We start from the raw sequence: 26,812 nt of genomic DNA, 5'->3' as shown, positions 1-26,812 counted from the left end.
ATTCCAAGTCTTGAATACTCCTTTTGCCAGTTCTTATTTTCACTCTCCTTCCCTGTTCCCTTCCCTTCCTAGTAGTCTCATTTTGTGATTTCTACATCCACATTCCTCCCAATGCCTCATCCTATTTCTCCTTAATAAATGGTGCAATCTGTCAAAAGTTGAAATTTTCTGTACTTGCCTTCTTCCTCCTCCCTCTTTGGCCTTATAGCTACGTACTTTTCCTACTTGCTTTCTGTACACCATTTCCCTATTTCAGTCCTTCACTATTCTTTTTTTTTTCTGTCAATCATGAGAGAACTCAGGACCTGGGCGCTGCTCTTCAACTCTTTGGCTCAAGGCTAGCCCTGTACCACTTTGAACCATAGCTCTACTTCCAGTTTTCTGTTGGTTAACTGGAGTTAGAATGTCATAGACTTTCCTGCACAGGCTGGCCTTGATTATAGGTGTGAATCACCAGTGACTGATAGAGCCAACTTCCTGCAGTAGCTGCCAAACAATTCTTAAGCAAAGATATAAATTTTCTTTCTTTTATTTTTACTTTTCACAATTACCTCTTCCAAAAAGTAGCTATTAGCTGTGACACATCTGTGTTTCAAATTTTAATGACAACTAAAGCAATGAGGTTTCCGTGCTAGTAAATAGATATGTAGATTTAACCTAGGTGCTAATATCTCTCATACCTGTAATCCTAGGTACTCAGAGGCTGAGATCTGAGAATCATGGTTGAAAAGCTAGCCTAGGCAAAGAAGTCTGTGAGACTCTATTTTCCAATTAACTACCAAAAGGCCAGAAATGGAGATGTGGATTAAGTGAGAGAGTACGAACCTTGACCCAGTAAAGTTTAGAGACAATGCCCAGGACCTGCGTTCAAGCCCCCAAAGTAGCACCAAAAAGTAAAGAAATGTAGAGTTACAAAATGCTTCTGTTCGTGTTTTCTTCATTTTTTTCAGTTAGTGGATCTGTAAAAGTTTCATGACCAAACAGAGTGACTTTCCTCTTTTGTTATCAAATAGGGTGACTTCCCTCTCTTGTTATCACTTGTATCTGTTTCATTGCTTCCACCTAACATGTAATTGATACCTGTTTCTAATTTGTTCTCACCGAAATCATATTTGTCTTACTTTACAGTGTTTTTCAACCATGGCTAAGTATGGACAATCTCTTCTTTTGATAAACTTGGTACAGTATAGTTTATACATTATACAAATGAGATCTCTAATATTATTTTGCTAGTCCTGGGGCTTGAACTCAGGGCTGAGCATTGTGTGTGGGCTTCCTTAAGACTAGAGCTCTACCACTTGAGCCACGGCAACAGTTATGGCTTTTTCTATGTATGTGGTACCAGAAATTAAACCTGGGTCTTAGCGAATCCTGGGCAAGCACTCTACCACTAGGCCAAACTCATGGTCCCTGATCCCTAATTTTTATTGCTTTTTTCTCAACCATAGTTTTTGCTCCTATTGGATATAAATGAAGGTTTTTCTTGGCCACATTCATCAGAGAGTTTCTCAGTTATTTTCATACATTTTACCAGTTATCAGTTTCTTGTCATTGAAAATTTTTGATCAGTTGTCAACATGGAAAAATAATGAAGAATTTTTTCACTATATGGATCTTCATTTTCATGAACCATCTTAGACAAGACATTCCAGTGGCATTTTCTTAGGTAGGGTGAAATGTGGAAGATATTTATGGACCAATTCTAAAAATTCTATGGAAATGTTAAAGGACAAGAATAGTTATTATAATCTTGACAAAAATAACAAAGTTGGAGGAATGCACTGTTATTAAGATTTATTTAAAAGTTGTAATTAGATATACTCTGTAGAGACAGACAAAGATATCGATGGAAGAAGGGCCAACATATATATATATAAATGTAGTATATAACAAAAGCAATACTAGAAAATGAATCTGAAAACAAGTGTCTCTGGATAAATTGATCATAGATAAAAATTCTTGATAATCGAATTCAAGAAAAATGTGCCCCAGGTTGATTATAAACCTAAATTGGATTGCTGGGTCATAGGGAACCTCTATAATTAGCCTTTTGAGGAACCCTCATACTGTTTCCAGAGTGCTTGAACAAGTTTACATTCCCACAAACTGTGTAGTAGCACTCCCTTTTGTCCACATCCCCACCAGTAATGGCCATTCTAACCGGGGTGAGGTAGAATATTGATGCTGTTCTCATTTGCATTTATTTTATGACCAGAGATGTTGAACTTTTTTTCAGTTTCTGTTAGCCATTCTTAATGCTTCTTTAGACAAGTCTCTTTTTAAGTCTTTTTTATTGTAGTTAATAGAGGGGTTACAGTTATATGTGCCAGATAGAAGGTGCATTACTTCTCATACATTGATAACCCTCCTCATGGTTTTGTCCCCCTTTCCCTCCCCTCATCCCCTCTCCTCACCTTGTTTCCTCCTTACCCTTTCCTATTTCAAATAAACAAATAAACATATATACAATATGCCAGTTATCAAAGCCAGATACTATAACAATGTGAGATTAACCAAAGGGCAACAATAGAGAAGGGAAATAACATAGTAAATTAAGAATGACAATCACATGATATAAAGCTCTTGTGTCCATATCCTGGAGATCCTTTCATTTAGCCTTTTAGCCTCATCCTATATGGCCATATGTATCTAGGTTTTACGCTATTGTAATCCTCTGCTAGGAAAGTCCTAGGTGTGTACAAATTATTACAAATGAGAGAAACCATTGAGGTTATGTTCCTTTGGCTCTGGCTTACTTCACTTAATAGGATTTTTTTCCAAGTCTTTCCATTTCCTTACAAATGGGATATGTCATTCTTTCTGATGGCAGCATAGAATTCCATTGTGTATACGTACCACATCTTGTGGATCAATCATCTACTGAGGGGCATCTGGGTTGATTCCATATCTTTGCTATGGTAAATGGTACTGGAGTGAACATTGTTGTGCTAATGGCTTTAGTATGTCCTTGTTTCTGGACGATTGGGTAAATGCCAAAGAGTGGAATTGTTGGGTCATAGGGGAGCTCTATGTTTCGTTTTATGAGGAACCACCATACTGCTTTCCATAGTGGTAGAACAAGTTTGCACTCCCACCAACAGTGTAGTAGTGATCCATCCTGTCCACATCCTCTCTAGCATCTGTTGTTATTAGATTTCTTGATCCTGGTCATTCTAACTGGAGTGAGGTGGAATCTCAAAGTTGTATTGATTTGCATTTCTTTCTTTCTTTTTTTTTTTTTTTTTTTTTTTTTGCCAGTCCTGGGCGTAAGCTCAGGGCCTGAGCACTGTCCTTGGATTTTTTTCTCTCAAGGATAGAACTCTACCACTTGAGCCTCAGCACCACGTCTAGCTGTTTCTAAGTATGTGGTTCCAAGGAATCGAACCCGGGTCTTTGTGCATGCTAGGCAAGCACTCTACCACTAGGCCAAACTCCCGGCCCCTGATTTGCATTTCTTTTATGACCAGAGATGTCAAGCATTTCTTCATGTGTCTATAGGCCATTTTTGTTTCTTCTTCAGAGAAGACTCTCTTTAAGTCTTTGGCCCATCTTTTAATGGGATTGTTGTTTCTTTGTAGATTTGTTTTGGAGAGATTCCATTTTTTTAGCTGTAGATATATTTTAGATATGAGGCCTTTAGATCTTTTTAAGTCTTTAATCCAGTTGTTAATGGGTTGTTGTTTGAGGATTTGGGGTGGGGGGGTTAATGTGCTTTTATTATTCTTGGATAGTTTACTTCTTTTATGCAGTAAAGTATACAATACTGAAATTTGGAAGTGTGTAATTGATTGTCATCACATTAATAATTTAACAAAATTATTTTTAATTGAACAGTTTACCCAATAACATTTGGAAGAGAATACCTAAAATATTTACATAAAATTTTAAAGAGGTACTTAAATGTAAAAGTAGAATATTAATCTAGACTACTGGCCTAAACATTTAGTGATAAACTTATGTTAAATATAAATTATGAAATGTTTTAGACACATTTTTTCAGTACTCTTCCTTAGGTTCAAAATTTTAACTGAAAATACAAAAAACATACATATTTTATCTGAAACTGTGTTTATACACATTAATTTACTTTAAAAATGGAACATATTAGCTGGCACTGATGTCTCATACCTGTAATTCTAGCTACTCTGGAAACCAAAATCTAAGGATGGTCATTCAAAGCCAGCCCGAGTCAGAATGTCCATGAGTCTTTGAGGATTTTTTTTTTGTGGTTAAATTTTTTAGCACTAAGTATATTTTAGATATGAGACTCTTGTCTGTTGTGTAGCTAATAATGATCTCCCTTTCTTTGTTATTTACCCAAAATGACCACAAACCAGCCCACACTGAAGCCCAACCATGGGCATTTCAGCATTATTTACCATAGCTAAGATATGGAATCAACCTAGATATCCCTCAGTGGATTCATGGATTATTTTTAAAGTAATGTATATCCACAGTTGAATTCTATGCTTCCATCAGAAAGCATGGCATTTTCCTATTCATAAAAATAGAAAGATTTGAGGAAAATTTATATTCAACAAAGTAATATTAACCAAAGAAACATAGATTGCATGTTTTCCTTGATTTTTAATAACTAGAATATGTCTTAGCAGAAGATTGCAATGCTTTAATAGCTATGTGCACATGATCATATAAAATGATGCTAATCGAAATGAACTCCAAGAAATGGAAATAAGAGGCTATTTTTATTGTACTATTTTCTTTCTTTTTTTCCCCTTTGGTTTCTTCCCTGTTGTCATGGGGTTTTTTTGCTTTTATTTTTGTACCTTGGTCTTGTATATAAATTTGTCTGATTTGGGGAAGGAAGTCATAGAGAGAGTGAAAGGGTAAACTAATGCAACAGTGATTCTCACTAAGCAATGAACTTTACAACTTTGCAGCTTGGGAAATTGAGAGGGGGGAAAAACTGGGAGAAAATGATGGAAGGGATAATACTGTTCCAAAAGAAATGTATTCTTTACCTCACTTATATAAATGTAAGCACTCTGTACATCGCCCTTACAATAAAATTTAAATGAAAAAGTCTAAATTGGAATACGAGTACAAGGAAGTTTCTAAATAACAGGAGAAAATGTTGCTGCCATAGTAGGTTGAAACATTCCTCACAGAGGGCACAGGGATAAGTAACCATAAAAGTCAAGATATTTCAATGTTTCTGTAATAAAATTAAGCTATATTTTCAGCAAAATTCTACATTTATTGAGTGAAAACAGGAACCAAATAAACACTATATACATGTATATATATATATGAGGATGGTAGATACAAAGGTAGATAAAAGAATAATAATGACAGTTTGATAGGGATTCATAACTTGAAACGGACTCCTATTAAAATAAACAATGAATTTTATGTGTGACTAGGCAAATAGTCTCAATGAGAGCAGGCTTAAGACAACAGGACATATTTTTCAAAACATAGAACAGAATTTAGATGACCAATAAGTGTTTAAATGCTCAACTTCAACCATTAGAGTTTGAAATCGCTATGAATAATACCACACACCTACCAGAATGGCTAAAGTCCATGAGATTGAAAAGCATTAGGCAAAGTGGAACATCTGTCATTCACAAACACTAATAGTAAGATCATAAGGCACCTCACCAATTCATGACTACTTCATGAAGAAAAATGAATACAATTGATATAATACTACGAGAGATATGAACTTATCCTATAATTTATTTGTAAATAAAACAGAAAGGAAATACTATGCCACAATATTAGAAGGTAGAATGTTGGATTATTTTGAAAAATGTTCTAATGTTTACTTTACTATAACATATAATGTTCTCTTTCTTAATTAGAATCCTAAGAAAACCTTTACAAGAATAATATGAAGATCTGGGTATGTGTGTTGGCTCACGCCTGTAATCCTAGCTATTCAGGAAGCTAAGATCTGAAAATGAAGGTTCAAAGCCAGCCTGGGCACAAAAGGACCCAAGACTCTTATCTCTAATTAAACTCTAGAAAATGGGAAGTGTGGCTTGGCTCTAGGGTAGGGCGGTAGCCTTGAGCTGAAAAGCTCTGGAAAAGTGCCCAGGCTGAGTTCAAGCCCCATGACCCCCCCCCCACACACACACACTAAGAAGATGTTACATGATTTTATTGACTATGCAGTTTTGGTGTGGGAATGCGGGGAAGCAGACAGTCCTGGGACTTGAAACAAGAACCTAAGAGTTGTCTTTGACCTTTTTTGCTTAAGGCTAGTGTTCTATCACTTGAGCCATAGCTTCACTTCTAGATTTTCGATGGTTAATTAGAAATGAGTCTCATGGACTTGCCTGTCCAGACTGGCTTTGAACTGTGATCCTCAGATCTCAGCCTCTAAATTTACAAGCATGAACCACAAGCTGACTATTCATTATGTTAACAAAGTTATCAATATATTTAGAATATTAAATTATCTTCATATGTGTATATGACATTTTCCTTAGCCACAGGTGAGTATTTAGGTTGTTTCCATGTCTTGACTATTATATATAATTCTACAATGATTATGGAGATATACATATATATATATATATCTTTCAGAATCATGGTTTCAATTATTTGGAGAAGTGGATTTCTAAATATTCAGACACATTTTTCATATGAAGTAGACTAATTCCAAAGGAAAATAGATTGCAAGTCCATTTATATGCAGTATCTAACAAAACAAAACCCATAGAAATCAAGGAGAGAATATTGTTTATCAGGGTTTAAGGGTAGGGGGCTGAAGACTTGCTGTTCAACTCTTTCACAATTCTGTTTTTCATTACAGTCCTTTTTAAGTTATCACGTCTGTGTACTGCATGTACAAGTTCTTCATTTCAATTATTGGAGCCAAGTAAATATCAGTTTTCTTAGTCTTTCAAAGAATCAAATTGTAGTGATAGAGTGTTTCTCAGCTACTATTTATATATATCTACTTTCCCATTATTTCTAACCTTTCTGAGCTTAAACCATTTCTTTTTTCTGAGATTTTTCTAATACAAGATTTTTTAAGCATCTTTCCTTTCAAATTGCATGTCATGCTAGCAATTATGAATTTTATCTGAATTCACAATACTTATTGGGCATTGGTTTATTATGTGTTATTGACTTTGGAAAATATTATTTCTTCGAATATTATTCTTGCCTCATTTTCTTTTTTCCTTCCCTCTCGGAATTGAGTACACATTTGTTATTATATTCACATGTTTTGTGCTTTGTGTTTGTTTCTTGAAAACCATGCTACTTCTTCCATTCTGGACACTGTATACTCTCCTATGTGCCAATTTTATGAAGTTCACTTTGGTTGTGTTTATTCTGCTAGAGATAACACATTTCTCGAATAGTTCATTTTAATTCTCAAGTTATTTCATTTCTGATATTTCTCTTCTATTTTTCATAAGTTAATTCTGTCAGCTAAATTCTCTGACCTGTCCTCAAATGTGTTAGTCATGGTTATTTTAAAATTCACTCTCTAATAATGCTAATACTTGGGACGAGCTTGATTCCATCGCCTATTTTCCCCTGTCTCTTAGTTATTCAGTTCTGTCCACGTCCTATTAATTTATGGACAATCTGATGAGTTGTCCTAGAGATATCTGTAGGCTTTGTTGTGTGATATTCATCTTCAGACAGGATTGCCTCTTTTCAGCAGTTACAACAGGGTGCAGAGAATGTCCCGTTTTAATTGAGACTCAATTTTTTCCAGTTTTGCATTACAATTAGGGTGTATCTTTGAAGGATCCCCAATGCAATCCAGAAATATCCAATGGGGCTCTTCTTGAGATCCCCTTTACAATTCTCGTGTCTTTACAGTGGGACTGCTCAAGGCTCCACTCCTCCTTCTAACCTTTCAATCCCTTTTTTACACTTCACTTCTGAAAAATCACAGCTACTCCATTCTAATCAGTCCTAATTCAAGGAATAAAATGTTAAAATGGTATCAAATATCCACTTACATGTTTCTCTTCCCTCCCAGACATTTGGTGATCATATTTCATGTAAATCCTGTGTGCTATTTCTTTAGCTACAATTTTTTTCTTTAGTGAAATGTTAAGCTGTAAAGCTATCTAGGTCATAGGTTCAGGCACAGACAACACCTATATAAAGCCTAGAATATGTATGCATATATGGTTGTGTGTGTATGTATATGTAAGGTTATACATACAGTTATATATATAGTTATTTGCATTATATAATAAATCAAAAACATAATACTACAATGCCTGGTAGAGAGAAAATACCAAATACAGGATCATTGCTATCTGTCATTCTTGTGAGTTTTGGTTGTCCTTTCTCTAAAGTATTCCTTCTATGTAACGCTCTATGGAAAGAACTGAGCATGTTCAATGCTATTCTTAACGTAATGTTAGATAGTTAAAATTACCTCAGTTCTTATAGAAGAAAACAAATTGGAGAATGGGCATTTTGTTAATCTGATGAAGTCTTCCTCATTGCTTGGAATTTACTAATCAGTAAACATTTATTGATAAATTCAACACATTTAGCATTGTGAAAATGCTTTGTATACATAGAGTGGTTTGGTCTTCATAAAAGTTTCAAGAAAAGAGAACAAAATGGGAAAACATGAGTGCTGTTCTAGAATGATATGTTAGCAAAAAACTATGCATTGATGGGACTTAACCAGCTTCACAGAACAAATCAGTCGGATACAGTTGGAAAAGTGTTTGTATACTCAAAGCTAGAAGACTGTGCTAAGTAAGAACACTTCATGAAAACATGGTTATATAAAGCCACAAATACAATAGCTTGCTCAAAATGTTTTCTCAATGCCACTGAGTCATTCTGCTTACTACATAGTTGAACGTTTTGCACAATAGCTTCAATTCTCCAAATGGCTATAACATGACAATAGAAACAGATTATACAACACACAAAGTAATCAATCTGTTTACAAATATGTTCTCAGATTCTCTTCTGCAAGGGGTTTGTATTCCCAGGAAACATTTATGGATAGACAAGGTATTATCTTACATAAATGTCTCCCCCCAAAAGCCAAAATCAGAGCAAGGTGGCTGTCCCAACCATGTTAATAGATTTGTTTTAATCTCCATTATTTTATACAGTCTCAAGTCTGAAATTTAGTTTACACTGATCAAATCAAGACATTGGTCAGATATCCTCAGATTCTATCCCTTTAATATAAAAAGGATTGAGCTTCCCACAGAGGAATTGTAGAAGTCTGAAAGCTAAGTATAACTTTTCCTTATCTTTCTGTGTAAAATTATACTAAGCACATTGCAATGTGCATTTATCACCATATATTCTCTGGGATCAGTAATTAAAATGTGGCAGCTTGGGTTCCACACATAGGCCCAAACAGGCTGACATCAGTATGATGCTCAAGTTGTTTTTCTTTCTGGAAGCATGATGAAAGAATCTGCTTTCTAACACATTCAACTTTCTGGCTAAATTCATTTCCTTCTAGATATAGGCCTGACTCTCAATTTCCTTTCTGGTTGTTAGGCAGAGAGAGCACCTACCAAACGCCTACTTTCCTGACATTGTAGCACTCTGAATCTTCATGACAACCAACAGATACATTCTCATGTTTGAATCTCTCTTGCTAGAAAGAGATATATCACAAATATTTCTCAGCTTTAGGTCAATTTATTTGGGATCATTGATTACATCTCAAAAATCCATTCAAAAGGCCAGGCGTGGTGGCTCAACTTGTAATCCTAGCTACTCAGGAGTCTGAGATCTGAGGATTAAGATTCAAAGTCAGCTGGGGCACAAAAGGACCTGAGATTCTTATCTCCAATTAATCTCTAGTAAACAGGAAGTGAGGCTTGGCTCCAGGGTAGGGCGGTAGCCTTGAGCTGAAGAGCTCAAAGACAGCATCCAGGGGGAGTCCAAGCCCCATAACCCCCCTACACACACAAAAAAAATCCATTCTAAACACCACCCATCTGCATTAAGGTGTGGTTGAATAAATAGAAAAGGTATATGTACACCACCCAAGAATAAATCTTTGGAGCTACCCTATAAATCTGCCTATACATTATTAACTTACAAACTTCATCCTGGGATAGATGCTCTTTAACATGATCTCCATGGAAACATATTCTCAAGGCTTTGTAACTGCATATTCCTTCATAACTGTAGTCTCTATGAAGTACAGGAAATGTTAGAGTATAGAATTCCTACAGTCTGGACTCATGTTCACTCTGTATTGGCTCGAGTATTTTGAGTAGGTTCACTGTCCTTATCTGACAGAATGAGAGATAATAAAAAATTATCTCTAATCTTGAAAATTACCTCTCAATAATGGAAGTCTTATAATGGCAAAATTCAGATTTCTAATTTTCCTTTATTCTTTGAAATATTCTGATATACTCCTATAATCCATCTTATTTATCCTTATTAAATACTTAGAAATAATTGATATTTATAAACCCCAGATTTGAGTTGATTTTAGTGAATAATCTTACCTTTTTCACAATCATTCTATATTTTGCTTCTTCTAAACAATAAGCTGATTATTTATTACTCAGAACTTTTATTTGAAATTTTAACACCCATCCTTGCCACTCATGATTACTGAAAGGTTCTAAAACCTTCTAACTTCTCCCGAGGATGGAAAAAAAAAAGACACATGATAAGAAGACAGCCAAGCAGTCAGTAGACTTCTACTATTAGGATTGAAACATCCCAAATCATCTTTTAAAATGCAGTTGATAAAAGATTTGGTAAGATGATGATTATATGTGGATAGGACAGCAGTTTCTCAAATAGTTTTGTGAATTATGACAGATTTTGAGTTGTCACCTTGTATATGTACTCATTGAGCTGAACAGTGTCAGGTAGAATGAAGAGGTTTGTGCTAGAGGGAGAAACATTGGCTTCTCAGTCATCTCCCAGGAGCACATTGTACACTGATATTTTCACAATTAGGAAGGATTGGATATCACAACTAAAAATAATTTTTAATTGAATTTTATTGTTAGGGCAATGTACAGAGAGATTACAGTTACATAAGGTAGTGAGCACATTACTTTCTGGAGGTTGTTACCCCTCCCATGTTTTTCTCCCACTTTCTGTCCCCCTACACCTCCCCCAAGTTTTAGAGTTCATTTCCAATATATTGCCTTATGTGTATTGCTGTTACGTTTGTTCACCCTTTGTCTTTTGTCTCACCATTTTGCTGTTCCCCCTTCCTTCCCTAATTCAAATAAATGTATATACAATACACCAGGTACCAACATCAGATACCGTGACAACAGGAAATGAACCGTAGGAGGGTGGACAAAAGAAAAAAAGAAACAACCTCATATAGTATATTACAAACAACAACCACAAAGAAAAAGCTCTTGTTTCCATATCCTGGAGTTCATTTCACTTAGCATCATCTTATATGATCATATGCATATAGCTATTGAACTATTGTGATCTTATGCTACTTAAATTTGAGTCTGCCCCCTGGCAGACTCATTTCATTATCTGTAATTCTTTTTCAAATTTAATTGGTAACACTGAGTGTTTATAGATACACTCTCCCACTGCACTTAGTTTATATTGGTGATGATACCAATTTATATAATGAGTTTAGATGGTTTTTTTCCCATCTGTCCACTAGATTTAAATTTCTGAAATATAACATCTAAGACTTAACTCATGATTTCTTTCACTGTAATTTCACAACTAGTAAATGTGAAAGACTGTATATCTTTTTCCCCAAAATATTCAGTGAGAGGGGGGAAAAAAAAAAACAGGCACTTACTGAGGCTTGCTTTTGTTGTATGACTTCTTTCAGTCAGAAGTTATTTGGGAAGAATTAATGATATGCACCCTTTCTAAGAAAAAATCTTTAAACTCTTGTGCGATTCTCCCATGCTCTTTTTCTTTCTTTCTTTCTACAGAAATGTCATATCCTAAAACCAATTGCTCTTTCAAACTGTGCATCCATCATGATGACATGAAGCATGGTCATAGGACATCAACATAGAACGGAAAACTGAGAAAGACTTAAGTTTTTGTCCTATGTCAGTGTAGTAGTGAGTACATTTAGTGCCAAAAAAGTAGTTTAAGGTAGATAAATATGTAGAAAAAGAAGCTGAAGAAGAGGGTGAATATGGTGATCAGAATTTATTTATATATGTAAAAGTAACAGGGAGAATGTTATTTATTTTTGGTTTATGTGATACCAAGGGATCAAACCCAGGGCCTCATGCATGCTTGACAAGCACTCTACCATGTAGCCATTTTCTCAGCCCTAGAACAGTGCGATAGTTGGCATTGGCTTGGGAAAGAGGGAGAGTGGTAGAAGTGGTTGAGTGTGATAAGGTATAGTCGATATTTATATCAACTAACTGATGGCAATTAAATATGTGGGGAAAATTTTTAAGATACAGATAAGAAGAGAGATCATACAGACACAGAAAGCAAATTTTATATGGATAATTCCATGTGAAAGTTCAGCTTTAACCAAGAACCTCCTGTTGAATAGAAAGAAAACTTAAACTTTAAACTTTCATGATTTATTCATTGTAAGAAATAATATTAAATAGGGTTGAAAACAAAAAAGGAAATTATAGCGAATGAATAAATTTTTAGGAAAGAAATCTTGACAGGAAAATGAAAAGAAAAAGAAAAGAAGCTAAGGAAGGAAGGAAGGAAGGAAGGGAGGGAGGGAGGGAGGGAGGAAGGAAGGAAGGAAAGAAGGAAGGCAGGCAGGCAGGCAGGCAGATTTTTGCTAGATCCATAGTATTAAATATGAAGGTTTAAAAAAAAACAGGTAATTGGTTTTTAAAAATTTCTCAATTCAAGCACAATATTTGATAAGTGTTTTAAAATGTCACCAGGAAAGATTTAAAACAATCTAATTTGCATTTCCTATAGGAGACTGATGTTGAGCATAATGGAATCTAAATATGTGCTAGGGAGATGTTTTGAGAATGGGTACATATATGTGACTATTTATTCCTAAACTAAATTAGGAATGTATTTCTCCTTTAAAATGTCCAAATTATTCTGCTTCTGCAGCCAAAGTAACACTGGAAGCCCGAGGAAAGAAATAGCCTGGTTAAACTATATATACAGTGCTTTTGTTTCATTGGCTTATATAAGTTATACAAGAATGGATTCATTGTGACATTTTCACACCAGTATACAATGTATCCCAGGAAGCCTAATCTCATTGTTTGTAACATTTCTATCCCTGCATATAATATTCCTACCCTCTTTATTTCCCTCCCCTCCCACACCAGCCACACTTAAAACAATTTCAACAGATTGCATTGACTCTTTTCCTATAGGAGAATTAACTGTACCCACAATATTCATTCTTATTCATTCCCTTCCTTTCCCTTCCTCATCCTGATGATGCCCTGTCAGAACCTGTTTTATTTTCCTATCATTCATTTACCCTTTATTTTTATTTTGAGGATGTGTGATCCTGTGGCTTGAATTCAGGGCATGGGTGCTTCCCGTATCTTTTATACTCAAGGTAGAACACTACAATTTGTACCATAGCTCCTCTCCTGCCCTTTTAATTTTTCTTATTTATTTACTTACTTACTCATCTCCAAATAATGTAATTGAAGATATCAGTATTGCAGACTTTCATGCCTGAGCTGCCTTCAAATCTTCATCCTCAGATCTCAGTCTCCTTAGTAGTTCAGATTACAGATATGAGTGTGTGAGTGTGTGTGTGTTTGTGTGTGTGTGTGTGTGTATGAGAGAAAGGGAGTAATATATAACATATAAATATATATCTGTATTACACAAAGGAGTTTTGCTATGATATTTCACATATGTGTATGTAATGATTTGCTCTGAATAATACTTTCTTATTGCCTTTCTTTCCGTATCTATTGCTTTTTCTTCCCCAATTCCCTATTGATCAAGAGTTTACAATGAAATTGCCAATTCTGTCTTCACACATATTTGTACTGTCTTCTAAAATTCCTCCACCTCTGTTTCTCTTTTTCCTTCTCTTCTCCTCCTTCTCCATGTTCATGCCCAAGTGCAGGCAGTTCATTTAATTCACTGAAGTCTTCTACAAACATGAAGCGAATACAAAATTAGCAAATGCTGCTAGGGGAACTACATGCTAAGGCAGCTATAACCTCTCTGCACCACTAGTCAACAGACATATTTGTGTAATGTGGATTCCTGTTTAAATGGAATGACAAAGGCCGAGCAAATGCAGAAGCCATATTCAGACTTTTTTTTTTTTTGCCAGTCCTGGGCTTGGACAGAGGGCCTGAGCACTGTCCTTGGGTTCTTTTTCTCAAGGTTAGAGCTCTACCACTTGAGTCGCAGCACTATTTCTAGCTTTTTTCTATGTATGTGGTACTGAGGAATCGAACCTGTGTCTTTGTGCATGCTAGGCAAATACTTTACTACTAGGCCAAACTCCTGGCCCAATACTCAGGCTTTATGTTAAAAAAGAACTATACAACTTGTGGTAGGGAACATGAAGGAAAAATTAGGAGAAAGAGAGAGAAGGGGTGATATTTTCCAAAATAAATACACTAATTACCTGACTTACATAAGGGCAACCCCTCTGTACATCACCTTTATAAAATAGCAATAACAATTTTGAAAATATTTTCATACTTGATACATATTGTTTGATTAACACAAAACTTGCAAATGGATTATATTTATTTTTCAAAATTATCTGATGTTACATATAATTAAAACTTGCAACATATAAAAACTTTGCACTCCACAGAATGCCAAAAATATGAATTTTATTGTATGTGGTCTGAAAGACCATTTTGTTCAACCTCAGAGGTTCAAATGCATATCAGGAGATTTATGTATTTCTTTCTCTGTATCTCTGTTAGTAATTGTAATAGAAACAATTGATTTTTGAGGGTGCACATAATCTTTAAGCAGTAGTTGAACTTGCAAATATACTTTTATGATGCTGAAAATCAAACTCAGAGCTCGGTATGTGCAAGGCAAGTGTTGTTCTGCTGAACTACATCCTCAGTTTTGAATTTGTGAATGTACTCTACAAATGCTCAGAATCTACCATGAATATTAAATGGGAAAGAAAAGTATGAAACAGATCATAAGGAATTAACCATAAGACCCACTAGTGAGAAGACAGAAAGGATAAAGATGAGTGGATGGAAGGATAGAAATGGGTGGATGGATGGATGAATGGATGGAAGGATGGATGAATGGTCCAGAAAAATACTTTTAAGTTTGATGGGTTTTCAACAAATATTGCTTTCCTTTTTTTTCTCCAGTCCTGGGATTTGAATTCAGGGCCTGAGCACTGTCCTTAGGGTTTCTCAAGATTAGAGCTCTATCACTTAAGCCACAACACCACTTCCAGCTTTTTCTATGTATGTGATACCAAGGAATTGAAACCAGGTCTTCGTGCATGCTAGGCAAGCACTCTGCCACTAGGCCAAATTCCTGGCCCCCAAAATGTTCCTTTCTTCCCTATCCTCCTCTTCTTGTCCTTTACTTTGTTAAAATATTTTTCACATAGTATATAATAGTACCAACTATCAAAGAGCTGGCAAATATTAATTAGCATAACATAAGTTCAAGTTCTCTTTAGCATTTCATTTTACATTTGGATTGTTATTCTGTATATAGAGAGGCCCTAACAACTTAAAGAAATATTTAAACACATATTAATAATAATCTTAGCTATTACTAATCTAATCAATATAGCATTCTTTAATTTAGCCAGAAACCAATGATCTTTTCTTAGGATTTACATTACAGATACTCTAAGATTTAAGAGGAAATCATCACGTTTTGACATCCTGTTTTTTCAAAAGTTTTATTATTCATATAAAAATTATCCTGTCTGACACATGATTCTTTAAAAAAAAAGTATTGTTATTGTAGAGATCCTGTAAAGAGGGGTTTCTAAGTCAGGTAAAGCGTACATTTCTTTTTGGACAATGTCATCTCTTCCCTTCATCTCTCCCAGTTTTTTCTCACCTGTCCCACTCACAAATTGTATAGTTCATAATAATGATCCTTTGGTAGTTTTTATTATTTTTTCAACTGTTAGTGTCTAAAACATTGCTTATTCTCAACTTACAACCCAGACTTGGAAAGCTAGTAATAAAACATCTTTTTCTAGTTTTTTTTTAAACTTAAGAGATAAAGAACATGAAATGAGCACATGGATGGGTAAATTCACATTCTCTAGGCCTGACACTTTTTCTATGCAAGTGTAACCTGCATATAAGTTAGCTGATCAAGAAAAGCTTTCTTTACAATGTCCATTAAATTCAATGAATAGTGAAAGGTAAATTGAACCCATTATAATCGTCCATCTCTTATGTAATATTAATAATCAGAGCATTACGTAAGAGTGAGCTAACAGTAACAAAAGGAACCATTTCAATTTCTACTTCCTAAGAGAAAGGGGCTCTGCTTGACAAACACAGCTTCCTGTCCCATTGTAGCACGTCCATGCAAACCCTAGAAGACCAATGTGAGCTACACTCATTCCAGTGACAGAATAAACCTCCCCAACACATGCAAAATGAGGCAAACAAACCACTTCATTTCAACTTGTCAGCTTTAAATAAAAAATTTCTGGAGCTGAAAATGAGAATCTTGAGGGAAGATTTTGTGTGAAGGAACCAAATTCAACGTTGGGACAAAACATATTGCATGACATTTTTTCCCTCTAATCTGCTACATTTTTTTTTTTGCAATTTCACCATAGATAACTTTTAATGAGCTCTCTTATGTCAAGGAAACTTTGAAGAAGCATGGCTCATTTTGTTTTATTCTTTTTCTCCTCTCCTGACCATTGATGCCTTAACATTTTCTCAACACCATAAACGTCTGTAACACTTTAGTGAGTGATCTATAACCTTTGGAACAACTCCTAGTTACCACCTTTTAAGTCATATAAGGCAAGCAGAGAGCATCTTGGGAGGCGGGAGGAGTGCATTTTCTTTGTTATTTATTTACTACCTATTACCTTCCATAGTACTGATTTTATACCTAAAATCAGGTAAAAATACATTCTGATGAAGATAAATAATGACCAATAATGCAAATCTCTTCCCTTAAACTGCCCAGTGTCCACTGCCCCTCAACCCCAGGGCGAGTTTCAAACCTTTGTTGCCTTGCACTCCAGGGTCTCCAAACCTTATTCCTTTTGAACTTCTTTAGTCTTAAATGTTTACCGTTGTTTAAGTGTCTCTTGATTTTCTTTATGGTTTTAAAGCATTTCTCTAGAGATTGGGCACATGTTTGACAAGAGGTCAACATCCCCGAAACCCAGAAAAAACAGAGTTGGGCAAACCAGAGACTTTTTCTTGCATGACATAAAGTGTACTTAAGTTTAATTTAAACATAGATTTTAAAATTTCTTTCTTTATTATTGTTATCTAAAGAGGATGTACAGGGTTATAGTTACACAGGTCAGGTAATGAGTAATATTTCTTTTTAAACAGTTTCATCTCTTCCTTCATTTTTTTCCAAGAGTTCCCCTGCTGGCCCCCTACTATGAATGTATAGTTCATTTTCAATGTTAAACATATTTTCTTGTGTTTTATTTCCAGTGTTATGCTTCATGAATTTTGTACATAAGTTTAGAATAATTTTCCTTATACTCTTACACTCTCTTATTCCAAGATAAAATTTGTGATTTCAACTCTGATTTTAAAATTCCTAAATTACTCCTTTGAGTGAATAACAGTAATTATGAGATACAACCCTGGTCACCAGCCTTGATGTCTCATTGATAGGACGTCATTTCAAATACTCTACTATAATTTCAGATATATATGTATTAATTGTATTTGAGACTAGGAAAGGATATAGAAATAGTGGAATATAAATATTTAATTTGAGGCTTTGACAAATCAGCATATAATGTAAGGATTATAATCAGGCAGGTTTTATTAAGTTCTGTCTTATTCTCTTGTATAATATAATATCTTACAATATAGTAAATTATATTATGCTATTATATAAACAAAAATAAATATTTCAAATGAGGGAAATTTTAATATTATGCATGATATGTATGATCTCACTATGAGTCACCTAATAATTATTTTTAAAGTACAAGAAAAATAAATTTGGGTTCCAGTGGCTCAGGTCTAGTATCAAGGACTGAGGTTCAAGTCTCAGGTCTGGCAATAAAATAATATGTAAGTAAATAAATAAATAAGTGACAAGAGAAAAGATATATTGAAAGCTAAGTCAGTCTAATTATTAGAGAATTTGGATGTATATATCATATTTCTTTGTGTGTGCTAGTACTGGGGCTTGAACTCAGGGTATGGGCACTGTCCTTTAGCTTTTTTGTTCAAGGGTGGAACTCTACCATTTCAGTCACTGTTCCACATTCAGCTTTTTGATGTTTAAGCTACTCTGAAGGCTCAGATCCTCAGATCTTCTTCAGCACCTCACTCATACATTTTATTTATTTTGCAATCAGTAGAATTCCTCAAAATCTCAAGCTTATTTTCTGCAGTTCAAGTAAAATTAGTGCTCCCAAGCCTTCTGAAGTCTTAATTTTGGTGTTGCCTTTTATTTTAATAACCTGCTGCCTTAACTCTCACCTAGTTATAATGTGTAGTCTGAAGTAGCAGTTTTATGATTAATATTTCAAGACCCCCAAAACTCATTTCCTCAGAAAATTTCTGCTCTAAGAGGAGCGTTTGTTTGTTTGTTTGTTTGTTTGTTTGTTTGGTTTGTCTCTCCACAGTGACGGCTGGGCTGACAGGTATGATGTGACAGATGGGTATCAGCGAGAAGCTGTTGGTGGCATCACAATCAAGCTGCAGTCTCCCGATGTCAAGTGGTTTGATGACTATTACCTGAAACTCCGGCCAGAAACAAACCTCCGAAACCCTTGGTTTCAAGAATTCTGGCAACATCGTTTCCAGTGTCGTCTGGAAGGATTTGCACAGGAGAACAGCAAATATAACAAGACTTGCAATAGTAAGCAGACCCATTATTTCATTTCGAGTGGATAACACTACCATTGCAATTTACATAAATTGTGTCCTGGGAATAGGCGCTGTAATTTGTTAGAGAAGAGGACTCATATAAATAGAATAAGCATTGCCACTTAATGTGATGAACAGGTTCTATTTTCACCAAGAACAGATATATCTGTGCAAGTGTTTACTCTGTGGAGATTTAATATGATTACTTTATTTGTATTTATGCCAATAAAAAAGTTGGATGTGTTTCTGTAGGGCATTGTGCTAAAAGAAACATATGAGCTCAGAATAGAACTATTCTTGGCATCCTTGCATTCTACTCCTTTCTGTAACCTTGGCCAGTTAGCAGAGTAAGAACCATAATAACAGCATTATATATATATATAATATATATATAGTAAATATATGAATGTATAAACAGTAAATACATGAACACGTGAATATATAAGGGATGATTCAACTCCAGCTTACATAAATATACCAGGAAATAGCATGATCTTATTATACATCATTATGTTGTTTCACAAAACATAATTTGAACAGTTACGCATTTAGCCATTCATTGATAACTTTGTACTCAGGGTACTTATTAGTCCTGGTTCAAGAGCTTGATGTCTAGGATGGGCAACAGTCATGACAACCAAAATTACCTTTTAGTGTAATCAGCAAAGAAAGTGGTTAGTGTAAAAGTGTTTGACTACTACAACGAAGATAATATGATTGCGAAAATTCTGAAAAGACTTAGTTTAATTCAAATTAAGAGGAAATTTGTTGACATCTCACCCACATTCTTTCAGGAAATAGAAATACTAAGAGGTGATGTGTGGATATATTCTAATGTCTTTATTTGATCAAACAAAAAATGTAGCACTATTAAAATCAGTCCTATATGTCTACTAGAGTAGCAGAGTGAGTTGTGGTTGCATGCTGGTCACTGAAACTCAGAAAATCCAGAAGCCCACAGGGAGAGCATACGTATTTCTTCCCTACTTCGGTACTGGCTAGCTCTTGCCCCAAATCTTCAAATGCTTATTGGCATCCTTTGTTTTTGTATTCTATTTTAGTTTTCTAAAGTTCACAAGTTCAATTTTTGTAGCTAAAACTTATATTTTGCACATTCAAATCCAGTTTGGGAAGAGCAGTGGATGACAACTCCTTAACAATATGTATTCAAGGGATTTTTTTTCCAAGCTCATCTGTGCCCTCTTCTGTGTTGTATTTTCTTTCATGTCCTGATTGCTTTACTCAAAAAAGGCTAGAAAAGTCTAGACATTTTCACCATCCTTCAGAAGTTCAAACATACAAGCATTGAGTCATCAAGTCAAAAATCAAGAGATTTGATATCTTCAGTGTACTTTTATATGACCAAATACATAATTGCTCCAGAAAGTAATCTTAAAAATTACAAAGAAATTTTAACAGACAAGAAGTTATAAAGTGGGACCATAATGTGGAGGGGCTTGAATGTGGGATTACAGTTTGGATTAGAAACTTTATGATTTCTGTAGAGTCATTGATTTCTTCTCATAGTTCAATATTAATAAATTCACCTAATCCATAAAGATGTTGAGAAATAGTTAAAATATAGATTACTTGATTTACAAATATCTGGCCAAGAACTTGAGGCAGAGAGTCAGATAGCTGTAAATCTCAGATATCTATACCCTCCCTCACCCCACATCCATTAAGTATCTCTCCAATTTTAAGAGCCTTGGGCCAGGAGGGTGGCCTAGTGGTAGAGTACTTGCCTAACACACACACAAAGCCCTGGGTTCTATTCCTCAGTATCGTATGCACAGAAAAAGCTGGAACTGGTGCTGTGGCTCAAGTGGTAGAGTGCTAGCCTTGAGAAAGCTCAAGAACAGCGCCCAGGTCCTGAGTTCAAGCTCTAGGACGAGCAAAAAAAGAAGGAAAAGAGAAGAAGAGAAAAGAAAAAAGATTCTGGTATGGCTTCTCTTGTTTCTTGGTGATATTTTTAATGCACTTCCCCAATTCTTTTTATGCAAAATTCCTTCCTTCTCACATGATTTTGTTTCTCTCTTCCTTTACTGGAGGTTTTACTTAGATGTAGCTTTGATGGACTCTGATTCCTGTAAGAATAGTGTTTCTATGGAAACCATCATGTAACAACTCCCTTTAAGGCTGCTGCTACAGCTCTTGTCTATGTGAATTGAGACATCCACCATTCTACAGGTGGTGAAAGAAACAACTGTCACCCTCCCCTGAAATCTTCTCTGAAAGAGAAGTAGGTGTCATTTGACATATAAACAGGACACTTGATGTGTTCTCCATGAGGAAAGTACTGTTAATATGTGTGTGTGTGTGTGTGTGTGTGTCCATCTGTACACGTAACATCAAGGACCAAACCTAGAGCTTTTCTATGCTAGGCGAGTATTCTACCACTGCATTATATCCCCTGCCATGTTTAATTTTTCTTTTGAAGCACAATCTAAGATGCCCAAAGTGGCTTCTGATTTACTATCCATCTGCCTCTACCTCCTTAGTAGCTGGAGATATTGGAGAGGGTACTTATACCTAGCTATTGTGTGTGTGTGTGTGTGTGTGTGTGTGTGTGTGTGTGTGTGTGTGTGTGTACGTAAGTGCATACCAGTCCTTGGGCTTGAACTTAAGGTTTGTGGTCTGTCCCTGAGCTTTTTTGCTCAGTGCTAATGCTCTACCACTTGAGTCACACCTCTTCTGATTTTTGGTGCTCAATTGGAAATAGGAGCCTCAGGATGGCCATGAACTGTGACCCTCAGATTTTTTTTTGCCAGTCCTGAGTTTGAGCTCAGGGTCTGAGCTCTGTGTGTGTGTATGTGAGTGTGTGTGAGAGTACTGGCTTTAAATAAGGTACCTGTGACCTTACTTAGCTTTTTTTACTCAAGACTGTCACTCTACCATTTGAGCCACCATGCATCTATTTCAATTTTTTTCTTAATTGGAAATAACAGTCTCTTGAATTTGTCTGCTTGGGTTGGCTTTGAACCATGATCTGAAAATCTTAGCCTGCTGCATTGGCAAGATTACAGGAATGAGCCAAGATCCACTGGTACAGATTTTTTGTATATATTTTAAGACTTCCTCAAGCCGGCTGCCTGTGGCTCACACCTCTCATCCTAGCTATTCAGGAGGCTGAGATCTGAAGATTGTGGTTCAAAGCCAGCCAGGGTTCACTAAACACTTATCTGCAATTAACCACCAGAAAACCAGAAGTAGTGCTGTAGTTCAAGTGGTAGAGTGGTAGCCTTGAGCTGAAGAGCTCATGGACAATGCCCAGAGCCAGAGTTCAAGCCCCATGACTGACCAAAAAAAAAAAAAAAAAAAAAAGACTGTGAGTCTTTTAGGAGGATAATTGCATTATGAACTGTCTGATCAGAGCCTTAACTTTTTAATTCTACCTTATTTCTCTGAGTAACTATTTTCTATTTAGCCAGTTTGGGATACAAAAATTCTTTATTTTATTCTTTGCTGCCCTCCTTTGTATTAATGAATGGTTTACATCATTGTATGCTTTTGCTTCTTAGGAGTTTTGTTTCATTTCTCATTTCAATCAATTTAGATATTTTTACTGGACAAATAGATTGTAATAAGAAATAATCAAGCGAATACTTTAATACATGCCGCTGTTGATTCTTATAGACATTTCTAAACCTTACAATTATTTCACTGCATTTAGCACCTGTTTTTGGAGTTTACATATAACTGACTTTTTATATGCTTATGCACCTGGGCTTCATCATGATGAACTTCCTAACTGCTTCCTGACTTCAATTTAAATTATACAGTTATGGAAGATTTAAGTTGTATTATAAATTGATCATAATAAAATCAAAACAGTAAGAACATAATGCCTTCTGTAATTGCATATCTAACTCTGTAATAAAAGTGACAGAGTTAAATTAAAATAGTTTCCTAAAAACTGCCTACTCTTGCATTTCTCAGTCAGTCTGAGTATCTTCCAAGCAATGTCACTCACCCATCAGCTCCTTCTACCATGTCTCCCTGTCACCTCCAGTAGTTTCTAGAAATGTCACTCATGACGTTAATACACAGACATCTTCACCTAGATATCCTAAGGGCACCACAAACTTAAATATACGTATCTAAAATTAACTTCATTACAACTTCTACAATCATCACTGCAAACTTTGCCTCTTTTCTATAACTCCAGTATATGTAAATGTTATACTCATCTGCTTCCCTCCCAAGATACATGAATGAGCGATTCCTCTTCCATTCTTCTAGCCAATAGGGGAGCAAATACTGTTAATTCTACCATTTTCACAATTTTTCACTGCTACCTGAATTTACCAAATTGTCCACTAGTACTGAATTGTATTGCTGCTCTGCTGCTGTTTTTTATCCATATCTTAACAGAAATAATCTCCCTAGCTAATCATTTTGCTACCTGCTTCTCCTTCATTTATTCTGGTCAAAAATTAACTCTAAGGTGACTCTTATTCTCTTTTTTTATTGTAATTAATAAAAGGGTTACATGATATTTGCCAGATAGAAGGTGCATTAATTCACATACATTGATACCCTTTCACATGTCTTGGTAACCATTACCCTCCCCCCACCCCCCCCCCCACCCGTCTCTTATTCTCTTGTGTAGGCAAAAAGAGCCTAAACTTCTTTGCTCCAGTTAAAACTTGTCTAATTAGTAGTTTATATTTTTCAGGTCTTCTGTTCACAAAACCAGTAATGCCCACTCCAGCCACTTGAACAATTCATTTTCTTCCACTAAGAATGGCCCATTCAATCATTAAATTGGGTGGGTTGTTGCCACAGCACCAATTTCCTTAGGGAAAAGCTATCCACTTCAAGTTAACAGTCAGTTCCAAGGAATTCACATTCTGATGGTGTCCATTTCACTTTCATGTCTCTGAAATTGTACTTCCTTTACAACTCACAACGTTTATCCTTTGCCTTCTTTTTGTTATATATCCATTTAGATCTTGGACACAAATCAACCCCATCTCTTTTATTTTATTTTATGTGAATGTATTTTATTTCATGTAAATTTATCTTAGGTAAATTATATCTTTACTATAGGCATGTATATTTGTGCCAAATGAGGGTGTAACTGTGCAGTGATGGCTCACACCTACAAACCTAATTATCAACAAGGCCGAGATCTTCTCTAGTTAATCACAAAATGCTGGAAAGTTGGCTCTATATCAGAGCTCCACCTTGACTGGAAGTCCAACAAGGAACAGGAGACCCTTGAGTTCAAGCACCAGTACCAGACAAAACAAGCCAACAAGAATGAGAATGAAGCAGATGGGTTCAGAAGAACAATACAGTACTCAGTATAACAACGTAACCCAAGCTTTACTAAATGCTAGTAACATCTCGAGGATCCAGTGGAGGCTATTGGCACATGCTTACTTTGAGAAAAACTTGAGTATAGTTAGGCTTCAGAGCTTGGCTGTGCTAATGTTTTGTCTCAGCAAAAACTGAACAACCATACTCCTATTGTACAAAAGGCCTGTGGCCATCACCTATAAAAATAATTTCTCCACTATACCCTCCCCCACATTGTCCCAAGTCCTCAGGAGTGTTTACACTTCTTCCTTTGTCACCTTTATCTCTTCTTTTCTCAATGTTTTCTCATACCAAAATAATCTCTCACCTGTGCATTTTACCAGCAGTGCTGTTTATTCATTTTGTTTTTCCTTTACCTTTGGGGCTGTGTTGCTCATGTTTTGAACCCAAAGCTACTAATAAAGTCACTTTGCCACATGGAGAATTATTTATTCCAGAGGAAACAAGACACATCCAAAGAACCCGAAGCAGTCACAAACAGATCAGCATATTCCTATCATTTTCCCAGCCTGAAAATATTTAGGGCCATTTTTTCTTTATAATACCTTAAACTTCTCTGCTTTCTAAAATGTTAGCAGAATGACTGTATCTATAGCAAATATTGCAAGATCGCTTAGATGGTTTTAGACACATGACCACAACACTCTGAAACTCAGGTCATCTTACAATGACTAGACAGTCTAGATCAATGATTCCCAACCTGCAGCCTGGGGACCCAGGGTCAATGTATCTTTCACTCCTGGGCCTGAAATGATATGGCATTGAACATTCTTAGTGTATAGTTAACATATACTTAATAAGCTATGAATGCATAGCTGTTGTGATTAACAAATAATAAATTAAGTTTAAGAGTTACTGAAATTAGCTGTGCATGGTAGCTCACACACATAATCCGAGCTAGTCTGAAGTGAAGATAGGGTGGATCTTTTATCTTTCTTTCTTTGCTTTTCTTTTTCGGTACTTGGATTGAATCTAGGACATAGTACTTGCTAGGCAAGTGCTTAGCCACAGAACTACATCCCATCACGAAAGGGTGTATTTTGGTTCATATCTTGTCCCAGGCAAAAGTGAGAACCTATCTGAAAAAATAACCTTAAGCAAAAAGGAGTGGAAACATTGCCTGTATAAACAAGCACTCCATACACAACTAATTTCTTAAAACAGTTTGACACTGCTGTGCTTTTGAGCTCTGTGTTTAATGAAGTATAAGTAAAGTTTAAGAATAACGAATCCTAGCACATTAATGCTGCAATATGTTTTCTAAGAAATGTCCTAAAAGTACAAAATAAATTGTTCTTAGTGTCTTGGTAATGTTTCTCTTTCCATTACAATTTCTAACTCCAGTTTCCAGCTGGAGCTATTCACATTCTCCTTGTTGTATGTATCTCATTGAGACTGTAAGTGGGTGTGGTATATAGCACACGTCCAGCTGTTTTATTTATTAAAATGTTCATTATTAGTTTGGCTATGGATGAAAACACATGAATATTTCCCAAACATAACTGGATAAAGCAAAATAGTCTATTGAGAGGAAATAATTGTCTGAAGGACAGTGGAAAAGCAAGCGCAATAGTATTATTTGGGCCAAATAAAACAAACTGAATACCATCAGTCTTGTACTACATGACCATATCCAAGAATGTATTTGGAAAGAACATACTGGGGGAAAAAAAGGTCTTTTACATCAAATTCTTATGAAGCAGACTAACAATATAAAATAACAGTTCTTTCAGCATAAATAACAAGCAGCTCATAATGAACCAAAGACTACACATAACACACAGAAGCCTAAAAATTACGAGAAGAAAATGTAATAGAAAAACATCTGCTCTAGGCAATAATACTTAGGGCTTCAACACCAAAAGCATAAGCTACAAAGCAAATAAGGACAAATGGGAATGCTTTTGCAGAGGAAATAAAAAAACATCAGAAGAGTAAGAAGGCAATTTAGGGAATAAAAAAAATTGTAATATTTATTTGATTAAAAGTAATAAAATACATAATGACCTAAATAACTATGTAATAATAATAATGATAAGGATAAGGATAACTTGATTACTATGAACAAAGATCCAAATAGACATTTTTTTCAAAAGAAGTTACAGAAAGGTTCAACAGGTATAGAAAACAGTGCTCAATACTGCTAGTTATCAAGAAACTATAAATCACTAGAGATGGCTGTTATAAAGATAAAACTGAATGTTGATGATGAGGCAAAGTGAGCACATATATAATGTACACAACAGGGTAAGTTGGTATTACTATTTACAGACAGCTAAGGAAAGTCCTCAAAAAACTTAAAATAAAACTATTTTGTGATTAACAAAGCCCACTTCTGGCCAAATATCCAAGCAAATGAAATTAATATCTCCAAGGTCCTGAGATAAATAAATCAAGAGATAACTATAGAAAGGCATAGATATAAACAGATATATTTTTGTGTATTTTTTCTTTTTTTGTCTGTCATGGGGCTTGAACTCTGGTCCTGGTCGCTGTCCCTGAGCTCTTCAGCTCAAGGCTACTGCCCTACTCCTTGAGCCACAAGGCCACTTCAGGTTTTCTAATGGTTA

The 26,812-nt window shown here is 35.4% G+C and overlaps 1 protein-coding gene and 1 pseudogene across 1 annotated transcript in view; one reads left to right on the top strand and one right to left on the bottom strand.

Annotated features, from left to right (window-relative positions):
• Positions 1 to 14,024, bottom strand: part of LOC150053625 (ATP synthase F(0) complex subunit k, mitochondrial pseudogene) — a 112,471-nt pseudogene extending 98,447 nt beyond the window's left edge.
• The window catches only part of Grm5 (glutamate metabotropic receptor 5), a 470,415-nt gene that overhangs the window by 313,909 nt on the left and 129,694 nt on the right, over positions 1 to 26,812 (top strand). Inside the window, exon 4 of the mRNA XM_090348591.1 lies at positions 18,674 to 18,909. Coding sequence (XP_090204717.1) covers positions 18,674 to 18,909 — 236 coding nt within the window. The remainder of the gene's footprint in view (positions 1 to 18,673; positions 18,910 to 26,812) is intronic.

Source organism: Megascapheus bottae, chromosome 16 (genome assembly GCF_031878675.1).
Source record: "Megascapheus bottae isolate mThoBot1 chromosome 16, mThoBot2.hap1, whole genome shotgun sequence".
NCBI classification, from domain to species: Eukaryota; Metazoa; Chordata; class Mammalia; order Rodentia; family Geomyidae; genus Megascapheus; species Megascapheus bottae.
The sequence above is the reverse complement of the archived record's forward strand: the minus strand, read 5'-3'. Positions and strand labels throughout refer to the sequence as shown.